At 29.4% G+C, this 16,421-nt stretch overlaps 1 protein-coding gene across 1 annotated transcript; it reads right to left on the bottom strand.

Annotated features, from left to right (window-relative positions):
- LOC107455947 (sn-1-specific diacylglycerol lipase ABHD11) lies at nt 1-14,739 on the bottom strand. Its single transcript, XM_043047468.3, has 6 exons — nt 14,493-14,739; nt 11,070-11,223; nt 8,881-9,054; nt 4,931-5,122; nt 2,752-2,951; nt 1-540 (listed from the first exon to the last, which is right to left on the bottom strand). Exons 1-6 carry the CDS (start codon nt 14,579-14,581, stop codon nt 411-413), a joined length of 939 nt encoding a protein of 312 aa, XP_042903402.2. The 5' UTR covers nt 14,582-14,739; the 3' UTR covers nt 1-410.
- Nucleotides 14,740-16,421: the final 1,682 nt, after the last annotated feature.

Raw genomic sequence — 16,421 nt, 5'->3', positions numbered from 1 at the left:
TTTAAGATGTAAAAAAATCTTGTTTTATTTATATATATATATCATCAAAAAATACAATGATTATACAAATGTGAAATAGTAAAAAATATTATACACGTGTTGCAAATTGCAATTAACTTAAACAGATTTAAGCCATTTTCCCTAATTTAATAAAAACTTTTTCATATTTGCGAAAGGAAAAATATACATAATTTTCACCCTTTCAACTAAATAAAAATCAGATATTTAAAAATTATGAAATGCATGCTTTAAACTACTGTGAGTGTTTTTAACGCAATTTACAATCACATGTAGCATTTAAAAATAATGCTAACATATTAATTAAATAAAAAAGGACAAATCATGACATGGCTTTGAGATTGGTAGAAATGATTATGTTACATAAATGTTCAAAACTTCAGGTCTCTTCTTTACAAATAATCTAAAAGTGTTTTGATAAATTTATCAGGAAAATCTATGTGCAAACTGTGTGTAGCTCCTTCAAATGCTATTAACTTTGCTTCAGGAAAGTGCATCTTTATATTGGTTTCCTCTTTAGATCTAAATAAAAAAAGAAGTAATATTTAAATAGTCATGTAATATTTAATAGTCTGTTTGCTATGCATTATTTCAAAATAAAAGTTTTAGTAAAAATAAAAGAAATAAATATTTTTATGAAAAATATTTGTTTTAAATCATAGAATGGCTCACAAAAAGTCAAAGTACCTTAAAACTTTTTGAGGTAGCTCGGCAATGTCTATCATCAGTAAAAGATGTGCGAAATCTTAAAAATCTCAATCGATAAACTATTTGGATAAATATAATCGAACACACACCTAAGCAAGTGCGGTTTATCATGGTGTATGGCGTTACATACGGTTTGGCCTTGATCCCTAATTCCAGGGCGTTGTTAAAAAAAATACGGATCAAATTGCGGGAAAACATACCATCACTGAGGATGCTTGTACTTTTTACAGTATAATAAATTTTTCGGAACATGTTGCGGACCAAAAATATGATTTACCAACATTTTTACAGTAATTATTACAGCAAAATCACTAAATAACTCTAATCAAATAAATATTGTTGTAAAAATAAACTTTACGGATGATGCACCCAAAGTGCCGGTCCTTTATACCGTAATTTGATCCGAAATTTTTTACAGTGTGAACTCTGAGATGTATAGTTTGTCAATAGAAAAAATTTCCCTTTCTATAAAGTCGAAGGCCGTCTATTGCTGAGAAAGAAAATATTTCAAAGAGGCTTCTTCCCTCCAAAATTCCCTTTTACTAGCCACTCGAGCTAAACCCTGCTGTAAATATTGAATCAACACACTTACATGAAATAGCTAAACCTCGTAACCATAATAACCGCCACTGCTCCAGACGAAAGGCTAGGGGAGTTCTTTTCGTGGACAGACTATATGTATATGAACTTTCTAGACAATGCTGCGCATCCAAGTGTCTGACAATATTTTATTATATAGCCTATTTCTATTCCAGAATGATAATTGTTCCATTCACACATCGCGACTTGCGCATTCTTTGTATAATAAAAATTTTAATTTTATTAAAATTAATAAATTATGTTTATAAAGCTAATTTAATGGTATTTAATGATCTTCAAACTGATATAAATACAATACTAATAATTACAGAACAAAAAATTATAAATTTATTTTATTAAAACTTATAAATAATTTTTTAAATAATGATAGCATAATTAATAAAAAAAAATTATTTTAGCAGATAAATAAAAAATTTTTAAACATTATAAACATGTTGTTGAATATTTTTGAGAAATTTTTTTTAAAATGAAAACGATATTAAGAGCCTTAACCTTACATTGTATACAATTTAAAAGAATACTACTCGTATGAAAATATGGGAATCTGATTAATAAATTTTGATATATCGACAGGATGAGGTTAGGAAACATGCTTATTTGGAAAACGCATGTGAATGCACAACTTACTATGAGCGCATTAAAACTTCTAATTTGCACAAAATCATTTCGACACTTAATTTTAAACACTATTAATTTTTATGATTACAAATAATAAATGACTAATTATTTTGATAAAAGTTTTTCTAAAAGAAAAATAATTTAATAAAAATAAAAATAATTTAATAAAAAAATAAAAATAATTTAATAAAAAAATAAAAATAATTTAATAAAAAGAAAAATAATTCAATAAGAAGAAAAATAATTTAATAAAAAGAAAAATAATTTAATAAGAAGAAAAGCATTTCAAGAAAAAGAAAGAAATTTATAAAATAATAAAACAACTTATAAGTTTAGCAAAATGACAATTTCACGTAATTTTTAAGATGTTAAGAAAAATTCTCATGTTTCAGAGCGTAAATGCGTAATAATTTTTTTTTTTATCAAAAGTTCTCAACAATTGACTGCGTCGTTCTTCTTAAATGTCCTTATTATTTCAAAATTAAGTTGACAAAAATTATTTTTACTTGAATATTCTTTTTATATATTTATTTATTTATTACTTTTTTTGATTAACAATATGTTTGAAATCTATGAAATATTTACTCCAATGCAGGAAGAAAAGAATTCTCATAGGCAATTGTCAATTCTTTAACAACACGCTTGAAATTATTCATGTGATAGAAAAATAAATCATACAACACCGATTATTTAAAAGAATTGATAAAAAAAAAGTTTTGTTCATAATCAATCATAAAAGTAAGGTTTAAAAAGTAAAGTAGCTTTCAAAACTAATTTGATATAAAACAGAATTGTTTAATAACTTACACTTGAACATCAGATTTAGTGCCGTAAAGGAAATAAGCAGGACCCTTAAATTGACCATCTGGTACACACTCATACTGGTCTGCATCTTTTGCAAATTTCAAAATTGCATCCTCGTTAAAAGATACATCATACCCTCCATCAGGTTTCCTTTTAAAAATATATTTTGATTTCATCATAGATTCTTTCTCCTTTTGAAAATCCTACGAAATATAAATTTCATGCAATCATTTTTATGCAAGATAAATATTGCTTGACTTAATCGATGAAACTTATTGCTTTTAAATAGGAAAGTTGTATCTATCACCCTTAAGTTAAAATTGATTAAATTTATCTAGATTAATAATAATAGCTATATACATTGTTTACGCCAAAATGGTAAAAGTTAATTGAAAAAAAGACACATAACAATCACGCGTGATCTTTTAAAAGATCATAAGTGGATGATGTTGGCGTTCATCAGGCGCACGAAGGATTGCCCAACATTCGTTTTTTTTCTGAACACGGAGAACACGTGGGTTTATCACTCCTATCCGTAAAGGATACTATTTTGGTTGTAACTATTTAAATTTACACTACGATGACAAAAGTCATGTGATAGTAATATGCAAATATACAGATGGAAGTGGAATCGCGTGCGAAATGTATATATGGGTAGTGGATTGGCATGTCTTTTATGTGTCTTTTATGTTATTCACCAGAGAATGTTTTTGACGTAAATATAACACGAGAATTAACAAACTTTGAGCGTGGAATGGTAGTTGAAACTAGAAGCATGGCACATTCTATTTCGGAAATAATGAGGGAATTCATCATTTCTAAATCTACAGTGTCCTGAGTGTGCCGAGAATACATAATTTCAGTCGTGACTTCCCACCATGGACTACGTAGTGGCCAACCATCTGCACTTAATGATCACGACTGCAGACGTGTGCGCAGAAATGTCAGTCAGCAGGCAAGTTACATTGTGTCAAATAGCCGTAAGCATCAATGCTGGACGTGAAATGAACATGTCCGTTAGGACAGTACGGCGAAATTTGACTGTAATGGGATATAGCAGCAGAAGACGAATTTGAGTGCCTTTACTAACTGCATGACTTAACGTCCAGTGTCTTCGTCACTGGCCCTTAGTTGTTCGCGAATGGTTTGAAGAACATTCTGGACAGTTTCAGTGAATGATTTGGCCACCAAGAAAGCCTTACATGAATCCCATCGAACATTTATGGCACGTAATCACGAGATCAGTGCACAAAATCCTTCACCCGCAACACCTTTACAATTATGTTGCAATGTTGTTATGTTCACTGAGCAAAAAGACAAGAAAATAAAACATGAAAGGAAGAATTGCAGCAAAAGAAATAAACAAATTTTTAAAGCAAATTATTAGAATTATCAGTAGGAAAATTAAGTAATAATTGTGAAGAACTTCTGTTACAGCCCATTGTCAGAGAAGCATACTTGTTCCGGACAGTGGATAAATATTTTCGGAGTGGCAGTTTTTTAATGTATGATTCTTGGTGTAGTAAATTCGATTTATGCATAGTTTATAAAAAAAATATATATATTATAGTTTCGATAAATCTTTCAGTACATTTTCAATTAAATTACAAAATTAAAAGAAAAAATTTCACATGCGCACAGTAGGTCAGTTTTCGGTTCACTTTATGGCCACGAGCCACTTTAGAACCAATGAAAGAAAAATCCATAAAAAAAAAATACTGAAATAATTAAAAAAAATATTTTTCTTTCATAGAAGAAACAAATAAAAGGTCAACATGGTTCAGGTGGCGAAACTCGACGCTTCTCGTCAGGACAATTCTCTATTAAATGATGTTAGATCTGCCTGAACTCTATATTTCTCGTTGAAATATATCATCTCCTTATTTACCACCGTATATCATCGCCATTTTCTCATCTACCGCGCTTTTTTATCACTTTTTTCTTCTATTTTTTGCAGGTAACTGTGTCTTTTGTTTTTGTTTCTAACTTGTTTTACGTTTCCATCATTCACGTGTTACATTATACTGACGAAGATAAGTTTCGTGATTAAGCTCTCGAGGCATGTCGACCTCTCTTCCCTTTCAACTATGAAACAAGTTTTTATTTATATTTAAGTACGCATTAGTACCACTTCAGAAAAATATGAGAGCTTTATGAACACACAGAAGGTAATTATACTTACAGAGTCTTCGGGGAAATTTTCATACAATCGCGTAACAACGGTCTTGACAACTTCAGATTCTGGAGTCTCTTTTGGAATATTTCGCACAGTGTTGGCGAACAAAGTTGTAAATTGAGTGAGTTTTTCTGTCATCTCTTTCGGGATTTTCTTAATAAATACATCAACGGAAAATATCATCTCTACTCTTTCTGGCTACATTAAAAAAACATTGAAGACTTGGTTAGCAGCATATTCCAAAGTAAGAATTTTAAGTTAATATAATTACATAATTATTAATATAATTACAATTATTAATATAATTATTCAAAACATAATGGAATTATGTTTTAAATTTTTATTTTAAACGCAGTATAAGTGAGTACTCTTTTCTTTGTATTCTCAAAAATGCCTTACATTCTTCATCTTTCGAGCCATTAAAAAATACAAAAATATAGCTATGTATAGTAAAAGTTGCTGTGGGCTACTCAAGGAAACCCCTTGCTCTTCCATCTAGCTGCCGAGTTTGATTTGGTTATTTTTATATCAAAAATGTTGAGGGGATACTAGAAAGAACTAAATTATGAAAGCTGTAAAACAACCCTCTTCAAGTGCCATATTTATTTGTATTGAGTGTTATACTACATAAATATACTTATAGGAGATAAAAAACATGTCTCATTTGATAATTATAGGAATGTAAATCTTAAGATTAGTGTGGTTATTTTAAAATGTGACTTTACGAAAAGCCAACAAATCATCGTTCAGTTTTCTACTGTTTTTACTAGCACCACAGTTTAACTTCTATAACTTTTTAAGCACAGCAGCAGAGCCGTGGTAGCCCAGTGGCTTGAAAATCGGACTTTGGTTCGGAGAAGCCTGGTTTCGATCGCCGTCTTCGCTAAGATCTACCGAGTGCTTGCTATATGCATGTTCGTAAAAATCTGTGGATTCGAAAGTCCTGTTTTCGGTCGCTGATCAGTACCATGGGTACATGCTCAGTGACTGACATGTTTCTTTTTCACAAACAAAAGGTGCTTATTCATGACTTAATTCTCAAGTCCAATGGCTGGCGAGCTTTGCTTGTTCAAGAGTCGTTAGAAACAACAAGCACTGCAGCAGATTCCCAACCGAAGTCGCCTCAGTCAGTTCCCTTTATCTTAACCTATTCGACGTTATTGTTCTCTGTCTGTTGATACCAATGTTCCTCAGATACTGTTCCAATTAACAATATTGTTCCCAAGAGTCTTATATAATTTTTTTCTATTACATTCTTTTTTATGTAAAAATGTGAGAATTTAAAAAAAAAAAAACAATCAAATGTTAAAGAAACGCACGTTGGCACAAACAGTACTTCATCAGTGATACACACTGCCGTGCTAACATGCTGGAGCATTTCTGTAGTCAGTGGTTAATCAAAAATATGAATATACCCCGAGTCCCCATGAAGGAAAGCAAAATAAAAGTGTAATACAATACCGCAAAATAAAATTAATAACCAGAGAAACACAATTTAAAACGAAAATAACTTAAGTCAGAAGTACACTGACATTAACACGCCTACATATAAAATCAACAAAGAGAAAGAAACAGTTAAATATTAATTATCAAAAAATAATAATTAACAAAAATTATTAATTGCAAGATCCTCAAAACAACTAAGTGAAATTAAAAATTTCCAGTGCTGTCCTCTTTCGAAAAATATTCAAACAATCCAAATTCCCGATCAAGAAAAAAATTGATTTTACTTTTTAAGTAATTTTATATAGCAAAATACCTAATTTGGGCAAAATCAGTTGAACAGTTTCTGAGAAATTGAATTTCAAACAAGTCCCATGCTCAAAATTTGATTATTTCTCAGGAACAACCGATTTTGCTATATAAAATTGCATTCTTTAAAATGATGCAAAGAAACTGAAGACTTTACAATTCAAAACTTTTAGACCATTTTTAAATAAAATTTAAGAAAATAATAGGTATTTACTAAAAGTTACTTTTTGCACGGAATTATCTTTGGATAAACAAATGATATAATTGGGTGTAAAAATTTTTCAATTCGCTTAAAAAATTCTTGAGATATAGCAAATCTTGAGAAAAGTAAAATTGACATTAAGGGGACCAAACTTTGAAACACGCTCCTGACCAAACACCATTTTTCCCAAATTATGGCTACTTCCTATATTTTGAGGTTCAGAAATCCAAAGCCTTCCAAAAGAAGATATGTTTATTTAGAGAAAGCAGATTTTTGCGTCTGATTTCGTAACTTGAAGTATAATTTAATTAGAGTCCTAGAAAGCAAAAATCCGATCATTACATCAAAAGTTATTCAAAGTGATCCGTTTTTTTTTTGCTCTTCTTTTTGCACACGGTACATCAGTGTTGATGTCTCACAGAGAAAATTTGACCAATAAATAAGAAAGTTCCGCAATCCCCATGTTCAAGCTAGCCTTCCTTTCCCCTACTTACAATATGGTGAACTGCTATTGGTTTGTGAAACAAGGCATAACATCTAAATTGAAAACACAATAAAAAATGCTAAACCAATATTTACAAATTGTATTAATTTAGTTTACTGTTCTTCAGATATTGTGAAAAATGCTGACCAATTATTAATAGAACTTTGCTTGTTATTGGTCAAAACGCAAAATTCTATCACATGTGCTAAAAATTAGCAACGCTGCTTAATACCCTTCTTTCAGTCTACTGTTAAAAGTAAATGCCGGCTAGATTTTCGTTTTAACTATAAATCATTAATAATGTAATACATGTTAGTTGTTGCTAATGAAAAATTAAATAAATTTAAATGAATTAAGTTTTTATCCCTTTTTACATTTTTAGGATCAAGGGGACTTCCCTAATCAAGCCAATATTATCGGCAAAAAAATTAAATATAAATTTTTTTTATTTAAAATATTTTAAGGTGTATGATTTGAAAATAGCTCTATGGGCTATCTTAAGGATTGACTATCTGACCAAAAGCATTGGGCACCCATTGTTACGAACTCGGAGAGTGCTGAGGCAAATATCAATCTGATGTTGGTCAATTTTTGCCTCGTGACACCATGCAAAAATCTGGGGGGACTTTTCACCAATTTTAGATAGGTGGCCATAGGAATTGACTTCTAGGCGTCCATCAAAGCTGCAATGAATGCTGTCACTGAGGATGATAAGTTTCGCTGGCTACGTAATTTGCTTTCCAATTCGTCTATCGGATTGAGATCGGAACTCTTAGTTGGTCAGTCCAGTGTTTGAACACCTATTTTGATGTATGATCGATTTCGATATGTGAATGGGAGAGTCCTTCTGATGCAAGAGAAATGAACCTTTCCCGACATATTAGCATAAAGTTAGGAAAACACCATTGTTCAGATTGCCTCATCTCATAGTTTAGGTTTCAAAAACATGAACTAAGGAAGACAAGCTAAAGGATAGAACACCGAAGTCAAGCATCACTGAATGCGGTCAGTAAGCGGGTGGGTGACCACTTTCATCAGCCTACGTAGGGACTGAGGGTGCGTGCTATCGGTCCTCGTTCAACTGTTCTACCATAAAGTACTCGACTTCGTGCTCAGGCCATTGGGCTACCAGAGCTGAAGAGCTCTCCCCTCTGCAGTGGATCAAAATTGTGATGGCATGTCTTTGGATCATCCTCAGGGATGTTTCTAAAAGGTCCACAATAGCCCATTGTTTAGCTCTAGTGAGACGTTAATAAAATTCTTACCTACCAAGCCAAAGGAAGAAAAACACTCCATGCTATGAGGATTCAGGGATAATGTCAGTGTCTTTTTGATCAGATAAAGCATAAAGCTCAGTAAATTGTATTAATTTTAATTTACTAGCACATTAATTTTAAAACTTCAGCTAAAACTTGTTAATATGATTCACATTCTAATATATTTCATTCGTTATCATATTCGCTATAATTAAGATGCCAATGTGGTCAAGCGTTTATGTTAATAAATAGTTACATTTACCTTTTTAATAGAAGCAATAATAGATGTCATTCCACCCATACTGTGACCCACTAAAATTGCTTTTGGAATGTCCTTTCGATCCATAAAATTGAATAAATCTTCCACTGTAAGATCGAAATTGAATACATCTGTATGATCGTTTTCTCCATGATTTCTAGCATCACAGACATAGATCTGAAATGTTTATAAAACACATAACTATCACAAAATCTATTTAAGATGGTTAAAGTGGTTAAACAAACATTGAAACATTTTCATGTAGGTCTCATGCCTTTAAAAAATACTAAATAACTAGTGCAAATTAACGACTATTAAAATTTTTTGCGATTTACTCTTCGTAAAACCACCCTTCACAGTAGTTTTTTTTCTCTATGAACAACACTGCACTTCACTATGAACAACTTACTTTAACGATGCTGGCAGTTAAGCTAATTACATGACTCAGAAAATGGCAGGAGAGTGGCACGTTTGCATACCAGGGGCGTGACATTGTTTTATATATAAGGCCTGCTACTAAGTTCAATAAGCAGGTTAAAGTTTAATGAAGTTCTTCTATCATAATCGTCGCACTATTATACTTTAAAGTAATAATTATTTTCTAAAAAATTTTTTTCACGTGAAACAAAACTGCTGTACTGGCTAATGACAGCAGAGATTGTTACAAGCTTCTGTTTAGAACTTCAAAGATATAAGAACTTCAGATAAATCAGATTTTTATAGTCCTTAATTAATCTAATAGAATGATGGATCGACATGTTTCAAGCTCTCAAAAATATGCACGCATTTTCAATACTGTCAGACATAAATGAGATGAAATAAAAGTGATATGAAATATAAAACGCCAAGTTGCCAGAGAAAGATTTAAAAATGAAGGTGAGAAACAAAACTAGAAAAACAACAGTAGTTCAGAATGAAAAAAAAATTATGAAAAACTAAATGAGAATAACCACAGTCTCCGAAAGGGGCAAACCAGGGTAAAACGAATTTCCATGGGCTATAGAGAGGTGGTGAGGAACTAACGTTGTCAACAAGGGAATTAGCTTTCATACGTACAAAACAAAATTCAATGGCATATCAAGGTAAGCTGATGTGACTAGTACCGAAATATTTTGATATTGTTGCAATTAAATATATGCCCAAGATTCCAACAATGTGCAGCAATTGATCATTCCTCATATTCTTGATTGCGGACATAACAAACGTGTTCCTTAATTCTAAGTTTTAAAGCACGTTTATTTTGTCCAATGTTTCCAATATGTGTACTTTTGAAGGAAATGAAGTTGGTAATCAAGTAATATCTTACTGCTTCAGTTTCTTGGGATCATTTATTTAAGAATAAAGATTCTAAAATAATCGAAAAATACTCTCTGGGCTAATAAAATGACATGAAAACTTTGGGACAAACCTTCAAATGATATACATTGGTAAGTTAAATACTTAATCGGATTATTTTACACTTTCAAATATATATAGTTTAAAAATATTTTAACTACAGAAATATGGGAGTAAGAATTTTAAACTATCAAAGTAAATTTGAGTAGAAGGTTCTGAAAGTCCATCAGAGGGACTTTTAGGTAATTTTGTTCTTTTTAGGAAATTGTAAATGAATGATCTTTTTGGCGTATATGGAAACGCTTGGGGAAAAAATTTCATACAAGTATAAAAAATAAACCAATCTTAAAATAATTTGTTTTGACATGATATTATTAGTTTTTTGAATAATCCCCCATCAATTTTAAATTTTTTTAATAACAAAAAAACAATCAGTTTAACTGAATCAATTTTGCCTTTGCAAAAGCATATATATTATTATATTTACGAGTTTCATTTCTTTAAAGTTTCATACTTCTAGGTAAAAATCGAATTTTGTGCCAAAATTTGAAGCCTGAGCCTCAGAAGGTTAAGATAATCTGGAGTTCTGAAACTCAATGCAAAATAAGTTATTATGACGTAGTTATTTCTTTTTAATCGAGATGTATTTTCGTATGTAAGAAATATTTAGCTCATATAACATTATCAGTAAAATTCCAAAATTAGTTGTAGTTGACAATAATGTTACCACGGTTAGAGAAGAGCCCCAATTTTTTTTCTAAATGCGCAATTTTAAAGTGTTCATTTAGAATGATGAATTATGCTTAAAATATATGAAGTAGAAAAGCGAATAATGTAACAGTAAATTAAAATCTTACTTTTCTCTTTGTTTCATCAGCTATAGCCTGAGGTATGTTGTCCCACATTTCCTTAGAACACAACATTCCATGCAAGAAAATGACCGGTGTCAAGTCTGGAATGCTTCCTTCTGACGATTCAAATACATTGTAACAAATATTGAAGTTTTTTGACCTATGAATAAGAGATTTTTAATTCAAATAAATTAATTAAAATGTTAAACTAAAAGTTTATTAAATTATTTCTAAATTTAAATTAAATTAATTTAAATTGAATAAATGAGAGTTATCTCAAGATTTTAGTTAAGGTTGCATTTCGTAAAATCCAAAAACTTACGATTAGAATTTTATATCATATACTTTTTATTTTGTGTAATTTTTATATAATAATCATAATAAATTTTTCAAAAATTTTTATAAATAATTTTTATATACTATATAATTTTATATACGATTATAATTTTTCAAACATACTAACTGAATACCCAGGTCGAGATAGCCTGGTTGGTAGGGCGTTAAGCCAATGTCCAAGAGATCGTGAATTCGGTCCCTGCCGGCGAAGACTCCCCGTGTACTACGTTTTAAATCTGACTGGCGCATGTTAAATCTTTCGGGTCACAAAGCCCTTCAAAGACTCCCCGTGCAGTAAATGGTGACTGATGCACGTTAAAGCTGTCGGGTCACAAAGTCTTCAATGTACCCATTACAAATCATACCTCTGAGGATAGAGATCCAGGAGCTTCCCTGTCTTCTTGATTGGTTTCAAAATTGTGTCGTACAATAGTAGTCGTAAGCTCAAATTGTGTCGGCTGTTCACAACGGTAAAAAAATCAAAAAGAATCATACCTCGTGGGGTACTGACGTGTGTGTGGCTGGAGTCATAATCTTAACCATAGATGGCGCCTCTAAAAAAAAAAGAGCTGCACCCTCTGCTTAAATACGCTGGGTTTGACGAAGCAGGCTTGCTGGATTGGGAAGTGGCATTACAAACTACAACACACCAGTTCTTCGTACAGGATGTAAGAAAGTAAATAACCAATAATTCAGTACTAAACAACATTATGAAATCAAGCAAAAAAACTAAAAGATGTGTCCCAATACAGTCAATAATACTAAAGTAATTTCATTTCCTTTTTTTTTATTTTGTTCGTAATGTATTTTGTCCTTACCTGTTTTTTTATGTTATTAGATTATACAGAACACGTTTTTACCAGTTCATCTCATCAAAATAATGAGTAATTGCGTTCTACACTATTTGACTTGAAGCTGTTACTTGAGGCTAACTCAAGTTAGTCAAATTTCAACACCAAGAAGTAAGTATGATTTGTCTAATATAGTATCAGCAAACAAGCATATAAATTATCTTTAAATCAAATTTACTTACTGCTAAGAAAATAGTTTTGGTATAACCAAAGGGATTCATTTTAATGCATAAAAATAAGCAGAGTTTTAGCACTTTCACTTATTTATTATTTGGAAAGTGAACAATGAATGAGATATTCAATTCATCAAACGTTACCAATAGTGAATATAAATTCAGTGAAATCCTTTAAAATACTTTAATATGTCAAATTCGATAAAGTAAGGAAAAAAAGCTGTCATCTTTGTAAAATAAAGTATATATTAGGATGTAGTTCATTCACTTCAGTAAAAAAAAGTAAACTATTCTACTGCTACTATTTACACATTATGCTGATTTTTTCACCAATATATTACTGGTATAATGATTTTATGCTTAATTATTCAAGTGAATACTATGGATAAACCATTTATAAATAAAAATTAAAATACATTTATTTGCATATAAAATTGGATAGAGGTAATTTTTTTACTATTCCACACACCGAATAACAAATAATGTGGTGATTGACAAATATTGTCAAATACGGAATTGTGAAAAATAGAATTTTTCAGATGTTGAACCACCTCATAAAATTAATCCCGAATTTTTTTAAATAAAAGAAGAATATTTTGCATCTGCGTGCAAACAATGTAAAGAAATACTTATTTTTTTTCTTAACCTTTCTGGATTGTTTAAAAAACACCAGATTGATAAAAAAGAAAATTCAAAAAGTCTTTCCAAAAATTCAAAAAACCGGTAGTCGTCAGTATAAACTATTTAATTACTTCAAAACTAATTCGAAATTTAAACAAAGTGGGACATATTTATTTACAAACGTAAGAGTACGAACTAAAAATATTTATATATAATATAATATAATATAATATAATATAATATAATATAATATAATATAATATAATATAATATAATTCAGTTTAAAGTGGAGCTAAAAAGAAATCTTCGACTCATACCTATAATTATGCACATCAATAACATTCTGTTATCAGAATGTTCATTTATGTTGTTATATCAGATTCATTTCTCTAGAAATGCGCAAAATATCCCAGTTCCCTCCAATGGTTTATGAATTATGACAGTAAAATAGCTTATATTTTTTTCCATATTCTCTTAGTTCTGTAAGTTTATATATATATATATATATATATATATATATATATATATATATATATATATATATATATATATATATATATATATATATATATATATATATATATATATATATATATATATATATATATATATATTTATATATATGTATATATATATATATATATATATATATATATATATATATATATATATATATATATATATATATATATATATATATATATATATATATATATATATATATATATATATATATATATATATATATATATAAACTATATATATATATATCTATATATCTATATATATATATATATATATATATATATATATATATATAAACTATATATATATATATATATATACTAACTAGTAATACTAACTAGAAATTCTATACTAACTAGAAGTATTTTAATATATTCATTTTTGCATTCTTTTTAAATTAATTTAATATTTCTATATTTTTAATTTGTTTCAATCCAAATAGTGTATCGAAAATTTTAACTTTTTCTTTAAATACTAAAATTTATTAATTAGGAATAAATGAAATGCAGAATGCGTAAAGAAGTAGTAGATTCTCGAAAGTAGAACACAATTAAATAATTCGTGCATTGCAAAAACTTTCAGATCTAATTACGGTAAAAATAACCTGTACTAAGAGTGCCGGTATTTTTTACCATTAATTCCTTTTTAACCGGAAGTTACGGATCAAAAAATTAGATATACCGTAATTTTTACGTTAATAATTACCATAGATTCAATGAATCACTCCAATTAAATTAATATTACAATAAAAAATTACGATTAGTGTGTTTTTACAGTGTGGTACTCGTAAAAAACGTCGTAGAATATCAGGTGAAAATCAAAACAATGACTGCAATGTAAACCTAAAACTAATGAATTTAAATTTTTGTAAATTTCAAATAAACAGAATTGTATAAAGAAAACAAGAACAATATTATACGTACTCTGCCATTCTGCCGCTGTTAGAAATTTTTATCGCCTCGTTTGCGATGTCATTTAGTATCTGACAGGAAATATACGAACATATAAACATCTAACTTCATATCATGCAACTCAAACCTTGAACCTTGATATAAAAAAAAGAAAAACCTTGACACAGCTGTTTTTTTCTTCAACTGCGGCGTTCATTGTTGTAATCCTCGATGGTTCAACATATTGTTCGTTCATTTCAATCAGCAGTGTAAAAACGCCAGCAAACATTTACAGGATAAGCAATTATAAAATAAGTCAATTATCTTATCAGCTAATTCAACTGATAGCCGAGTGTCCCAAAAACAGTTTTTTTTCCAAACAAAACTTTTAGTTTATATTTATATTTATGTATCCGTTTTATCACTTATGAAACGACTTAGATTCAAATTTAATCCTATTTCTATTTAATTATTTTATTGTTTTTTTTTCTCTCTACATTAAAATAAAATCTTAAACAACGCCTTTTGTTTTAAATGTTCAACTTTATAATACATCGTTTCACTGCCAAAAACGTACATCACTTGGAAACTTAAAATTAAGTACAGGTATAGAAAAATATACAGGGAGTACGATGAAATAAAATTTAACATTTGATAATTAATTAGAACATTATAAAGTAAACTATATACTCAATCATTCAATTACTCAATCAATTAGAACATTATAAAGTAAACTATATACTAATACTCAATCATTCTGCAGTCCACACAAACGCAATTAAAGAGTTGAAACTTGATATGCTGAAAGAGCAATCTTCACTGATAAAATTAACGCTTGTTTTTTTTTTTGGATAGTTATTGCAAGTTTTAGTGGTTTTTGCTTAGAAAATATATAACTATTTCTATTTCATACCGATATAAATTAATACGTTAATCACAAGGAAATTAACGGTCACCTGTATTTGAAAAATAATCAAATGTACTTTAAAAATGCAGAACCGGCAACACAATGCGTAGTAATAAAAGGGGAAAAAGTTTACTTAATAACAATAAATAACGTTAACATTACATCATACAACAGTTCAATTTGGAAGTAATATAAAATCTTATCTTATTACTCTTTGATTGTTTTATTGTTTTTTCTTTTTATTAAAAACCCTAAAACATCGCTTCTGTTCTGCTTGTTCAACATTATAATACATTTTGCTTTGTAGCACAAAAATTACAAGACTTAGAAACTTGAAATTATAGTTTTGTAGAAGACGTGCTTACAAGGAGTGGGAGGGAATAAAATAAATTATCATTTCCTAATGGAAATTTGACGTGTTGAAAGGGCCATTTTCATTTATGATTATGAGCTTTTCTCGAAATTCCGATTTGTTAGAAAGTTATTTTAATTGTAGGTGCTTTTTTGACGGATTTTTTCATACTTTTTTCGCTTTATGTTATATTTCGTTTTGTTGCGCAATAAAATTAATTAATTAAAAATTAGACGCAGAAGCATAAATTTAGAAAATGTGTAGAAGACTGTACGTTGGAATTAAAAAAAAAGGTCACATTCTACAATTAGTTCGAGAACCAAATGTTTTGAAACCAAACCCAAATCAATAGGCTGTCTGTATAGCAACGTGAGATGCGTGATTAAGCAGTGCAAGCACAAATTTGTACTTTTATACGTAATACTTTATAACTTCTAAACAATTAGTCCGATTGTCTTAAATTTGATGGCATTCAATTCAGCAGGAAATGTTATACACAAAATCTTCCTTTATGTTCAGATAACTCTTGGGTAAATATGTAACATAAGTATGTGGCAAGTGAAGTACTTTTCAGAGATAAAAACGCTTTTAACATTTGAATTATTTGTTCTGCTGACTTGTGCATAATCTCATTCACATACCTGCCAACTTTTAATCCCTTCCATTATGATTTTTCCCAGTGGTATTAATATGGAATTAAAAT

This window comes from Parasteatoda tepidariorum, chromosome 2 (genome assembly GCF_982258835.1).
Source record: "Parasteatoda tepidariorum strain Cologne lab strain chromosome 2, Ptep-v5.0, whole genome shotgun sequence".
In the NCBI taxonomy this organism is placed as follows: domain Eukaryota; kingdom Metazoa; phylum Arthropoda; class Arachnida; order Araneae; family Theridiidae; genus Parasteatoda; species Parasteatoda tepidariorum.
Note: the sequence above shows the minus strand (reverse complement) of the source record. Positions and strands in the feature narration are given on the sequence as shown.

What these genes read in the sequence shown, in the direction of transcription:
- LOC107455947 (XM_043047468.3), bottom strand. Translation starts at nt 14,581, where the DNA reads ATGTTTATATGTTCGTATATTTCCTGTCAGATACTAAATGACATCGCA. An exon ending in AACAGCGGCAGAATGGCAGA is followed by an intron (nt 11,224 to 14,492) that starts GTACGTATAATA and finishes TCTTATTCATAG; the next exon opens with GTCAAAAAACTTCAATATTT. An exon ending in TTATTGCTTCTATTAAAAAG is followed by an intron (nt 5,123 to 8,880) that starts GTAAATGTAACT and finishes TTTTTAATGTAG; the next exon opens with CCAGAAAGAGTAGAGATGAT.